Consider the following 5,489-nt stretch of genomic DNA (forward strand, 5'->3'; position numbering starts at 1 on the left):
TTATTCTCCAAAGTTTTGAATATCACTCCGCAAGTTCTGACTTATTCTCCAACAAAAATAAAGTAAAAAGGTCCAAAAATTGGTTCTAAATTTCCAAATGAATTCCAGTCCAAGAGGAAATATTGAATTCAGAGCGTAAATTAACAGAGCAAGAAACAACTGAAAAGCTCATAAATACATCTATCAAAAAAGATACAATCTAATTGGTTAATGACATTTTCCCAAACTCATCAGATTCAAGAAATGGAATAAATGTCATCAAAACGAAACATCAACAAGAGAAAAAAAAATTACAGATAATCAGTGAATTTTAGATTTCAAATAACGAGTTAAAAGTACTAAATTTAATTGTCAAAGATATTACACAGAAAAGGTAGAAGCAATCCAATATGGCAGCCTGAATTCAGGTCTTCACATCTGATGGCCACTTTAAAGAATTACAAGAGAAAAAAGCTATAAGAAATCGACTGAACTTATATTACTAAACCTAACATCTTTCACGACAGTCGCTTTCAGTGCTATTAAATCATTTTGATCGGTCAGCTGTAGAAATAGAGGAGATTGATTATCAAAATGTAAACAAAAGTACATTTTTAAAAATTACTCCAAAACTAAAATAAATATCATGTCCTCAAACTTTGCATAAATGTTAAGGCATATGTTAAAAACACAATGAAGATAAAATACCACCACAAAGAAAAACAGATATACATTAAGGAGCATGTATTTGTTTTTAAAAGCAACTTGATTCGAGTCCCATTAACATAATACTTGCACTAAGTTGCATAATAAGATGCTATCTAAGTCATTGAAACAGTACTTATCAGCAAATTCACAAATATAATTATTCACAAAAAGCAAACTATTTCTTAACCAAGGTTTTTCACATCTTTGTACATAATTAATAAAACCAGAATCTTACATACAACGATTAAATAGAAATTGAATAATATTACTGGAAATCAAGTCTGTAAAAAGGTCCTTTGGAAGCAAAATATGCAACCCAAAACAAAATAATAGCAGACTCGGTGTGATTCCTATATGATGACATACTCTCAGCACACGTCAGTTAAGACAACTGTAATGTATACAAAAGCCAAAAGTATTTGATAAGCGCACAAAAGAACTAATGCACAATGCATGAAAATATTGTGATGCTGTGTTAACTATTTCAGTTATTTGGGCACCTGCTCGAGTTTACACCGTGTGTCTTCATTGCTCATTTTCACACTATAGTCGTATTAAACGATTAATCATTTATACAACTAAACTAAATTGCGCCCCATTTTACAGCAACGCTTTCATAAGAATATCGAAAATTTGATATATTACGTCATCAATATCACTGACCGTCACTGATCGACAGATACCTCCTCCCTACGAGTAATGTACATCAGCAGGCAATGCTTAAAACTGACTATGATTCTATGCAAAATGTATTCAATTCTTGACAAGACTCAAAAAACGTTATATTCACTCCTTTGACCATTGACATGTAATACGTACCAAGATGAAATATCGCATAACTAGTGATATTTACAGAAATGAAAATAAATAGATATGCCATATTCAAATTACATAAAACTCTCTTTTTAACATTATCTGAAAGACATACGTACACTCCGAAAGTACTGTTTATGTCCCCGGTGCCTAAGAACCAGGCCAAATATAGTGTTTGAACTGTCACATCCATCAGTCCGTCTGTCATAACTCCTTCTGTACTCAACACCTTCAACTTCCATCCAGTTGAAATGAAATTTATATGTATAGGACATGTCCATACTGTGGGGACTTTTGTGTCGCATTGTTTTCTATTCCTTGAGTTATGACCCTGTTATTGACTGAATTATTCTGTCAACGTTGACATTGTTCTTGTTTATTTTGTAAAGAATAACTGCGCAATTACCTCAATCTACAAATGCAAACAAATATGATGCATTTTTTTATTCATAAGAGAGTAGATTAAATTCCAACATTCCGCATGGTAAAAATCTACATTTGATCAGTGCAGTTTTTATTGACATATGACAGAATGTTTTCCAAAGCAAAAATACAGCTTAAGTTTGCAGATAAAACAGGAAAAAGGTCAGTTAGTATAACTGGTATTTACTTTTTCAAAACATTCTTTAATTTTGTCCAGAACAGTTCCTGGCCTACCACATCCTCTGTCCATTCTATGTATGTCGTCGTATCAAACAAAACTTTTAAGGAGTGATTCATATTTCTTCCATCAATTTCCTCTAAAAGAATGATCACCAGTTCTGTTTCATCTTCAATCAGTTTCGAATGTGCAATTTTCAATTCAAACATACACCATTCACTACCAGCAAATGCATTGCTTAAGACAAGAACGACTTTCTCACTTTTGTCCATATTTGTGACAATATTGTCATTTATAAAAGCGCCCGGTTGAAAGTCCCTTTCATGAATACACAATTTCAACCCGACCTCTTCTTCAAGAACAGGTAACAGCCTGCGACGTACCCACGCCGAATCCGTTGCCTCGTATCCAACGAAGGCATCGTACACAAAGTTATGTCCATTTATAATTTGATAATTCCTTCTCTTTCTTAACAAATAGATGTAATGTTTAATATTCCATCTATTTCTATACAGTAACAGAACAGTAATACCTATAACAATAACACAAGGCGAGGCAATAATAGCGACCCATATCCAAGGACTCCATGGATGACATTCTTTGTACGTGAAAGATATTTCAGAAAGCCGCATTTTAGACTTTTCTTTTGGAAGTGAACATATGTATCCTTGTGGATACCTTCGAATCACATTATTATCTTGCTTTGTTTTCATCCATTTAATTAACCATTCTAAGTCACAGTCACATACAAACGGATTTTGACTAAGATCAAGTGAATGTAAATTATTTAGAAGTGAAATTCGTAGGGCCGACTCTTGTATATGTGCAATGTCATTATACCTTAAATCAAGATATCTCAAATGCTTGTTTTCTTTAAATGTTTCGTCAGATAATTGTGTCACTTGGCTTGAATGAAGGCTTATATAAACTACTTGTTTCATATGATTTAAAATGACTTTAGGATCCTGCGAAATCGGACATCCAAAACACTCAAACCACCTAATGTTATCGAGTGGCGAAAACAATCCTGAGTATTGCTGGTTAGTTAGTTGTCGAAAATTAATAAGTCCGAATGATAAATGTCTCAAACTTGGCACAAATCTAAACGTGTCATTGAAGGATAGGAACAGGTCTCTGGCAGGTCTACTAAATTCGAATTGTAAATATCTTAGTGAAGATGATTTGAAAGCTAATGGCTCGACTGTGACACTGTCTGCCTGTAAAAATTGAAGCTCCAGAAATTCAAGTTTTGGTAGTTTCAGCAAGAGGTTGTTTTATAATACCTTTATGGGATTATGATTGAGCTGAAATGATTTCAATTTCAATAAACATTTAAAATTATCAAAATCAATTTCTGTTATGTCATTACTTTTGACACTGAGAAGCTCTAGGTTTGGAATATAGCAATCCTTTTCACTTCCATCGACTGCAAAGTCTGGGAATGATTCAAACTTATTGTTATCAAGGTATAAATTATGCAAATGTTTATTTTTAGAAATTTTTATATTTTCAATATGATTGTGCCTTAAATACAAAACTTTCAAACTATTAAATGTCCCGAAAGTGTCCATTGAAAGCGTTTTCATGTTGTAAAATCGGACATCTAGCATTTGTATCCTGTTTTTTCTCATCAAAGAAAACAAATCTTGTTTTATCGTTATGGTGCCGATTCCACTTATATGAAGATGAGAAAGAAACTTCAAGTTTGACAATTCACCCAACAGATTCTTCATATTTTCATAGTATATCGGATTGTTTGACAGATAAAGGTATTTCAAATTGTGAAACGCACTAAGAGCCGTTTTTGAAATGTTCTGAATACTGTTATGATCAAGGAAAAGGTAAGCCAGACTGTCTGGATCGCTTACATTTTCGAATGTTTCAGATGAGACGTTTCTTAAATCGTTGTAACTAAATATCAAGTACGTAATGTGATTGCCAGTTTTCGGAATGTATAGTAAGTTTTGATGACTGCAGCTTAGAGCCTTCTGATTATGAATCATTTGTACTTTGCATTGTTTCTTTCTCTCTATCCATATGCTTTCGGTGGCTGTGAACATCACTAGAAGAAGAAAAAATATCGATGTTGCTTCTGTTTTCATTTTGATTCCGTCGCCGCAGCAGTTTATCTTTCCTCGAAATAGGCTTTTCTTACGTTTATGTTTATCTAAACTAAAAGTGAAACATTAGAATTAATAGGCGCATCATCAAAATGATTGTTATGTCAAATCAATCGTATCTTTTAACTTATACTTAGGCCTACGTTTCAAAGCTCGCCTGAACCAATAATTCGGGGTGAGCTTTTAGTTTAGGTCGGGAATTCGTTTTCATGCGTTTTACATTAAATTACTTCTCACAAACTTTTTGATGGAAAGTTACCAAACGTGGTCAGAAACGTTTGCATGCGATGAGTGAAAGCTTGATTTATAATAACATTTCATTAAAAATAAGAAGTGGAAAAGTACAGGTCGCCAAACGCGACACAGGCTCGGTGTGATTTAGCCTGTTCATTGACAATATTGGAAATGCAAGCAACCACGCCTTCTAGCCCGGGTTGAGCAGAACTCAACATGTACACATTTACGAGAATATAATTTAGAGATATCCCGTTAAGCCCTTGCTAGAAGCCGCAAGGGGTATTGCAGATTTCATTACCTCCCATGAACATACTTGGTAAAATCAAGTCTGCCATTATGTTGTTTGGACTTAGAACCCTTTACGTAGTCATTAATTGTACATTACAGTCGAGCAAATGAAACGAAAATTATCTCATGCAATAAAAAGAAAACTTTACCTTACAGTTTTATCCACGACACTAAAATAATATTAAAATTTTGTGAGACAAATTATTTCCATTGATAACTTTCGTCTAGTGGGATTGTAAGTTTATATCTACTTGACATTTTGCTTAACCTTAATACATTCATGAAGTGTTTTTTTTTTTTTTGTTTTCTATGAAGAAGATTGTATAAATAGCGAAAGTAATGACAAATCAGATGACTAAAGCATTTCTATTACGGAAAATATTTCATCTATTTGTTTTTATTATTATAGTCTTGGTTTAAACGCCTTTTAAAGCAGCGTTTCAGTAATTTAATGGCAGTTAACCTAACAAGGTTCATAGAATCTTTTCCAGTACTTAATATAAATACATGTATCTTTTCCGCAACAAATTGCCAACTTCTCACCATGCATAGAGTTGGAGGACAAATGTCTTTTATCAGATCGTCGCGGTGGTTATACGCCTCGACCGTGAATCGAAATTACGAAGTATATCATTTAATGTCCTTTGTCTAAAGGAAATAACTCATTTGAGTTAAGTAATACACGTTTGGGATCATGTGTCCATTCAGTTGATATGTATACTAGAAGTGCTAAAATTGTGGGC

General features: G+C 33.3%; 1 protein-coding gene across 1 annotated transcript; it reads right to left on the reverse strand.

Annotated features, from left to right (window-relative positions):
* Nucleotides 1-290: 290 nt before the first annotated feature.
* Nucleotides 291-3,378, reverse strand: LOC128556145 (toll-like receptor 6). The gene has a single exon (XM_053540108.1). The coding sequence runs from the start codon at nt 3,040-3,042 to the stop codon at nt 2,107-2,109; it is 936 nt and encodes a 311-aa protein (XP_053396083.1). The 5' UTR covers nt 3,043-3,378; the 3' UTR covers nt 291-2,106.
* Between the last annotated feature and the right edge of the window lie 2,111 nt (nt 3,379-5,489).

The sequence above is a fragment of the Mercenaria mercenaria genome, chromosome 4 (genome assembly GCF_021730395.1).
Source record: "Mercenaria mercenaria strain notata chromosome 4, MADL_Memer_1, whole genome shotgun sequence".
NCBI lineage: Eukaryota > Metazoa > Mollusca > Bivalvia > Venerida > Veneridae > Mercenaria > Mercenaria mercenaria.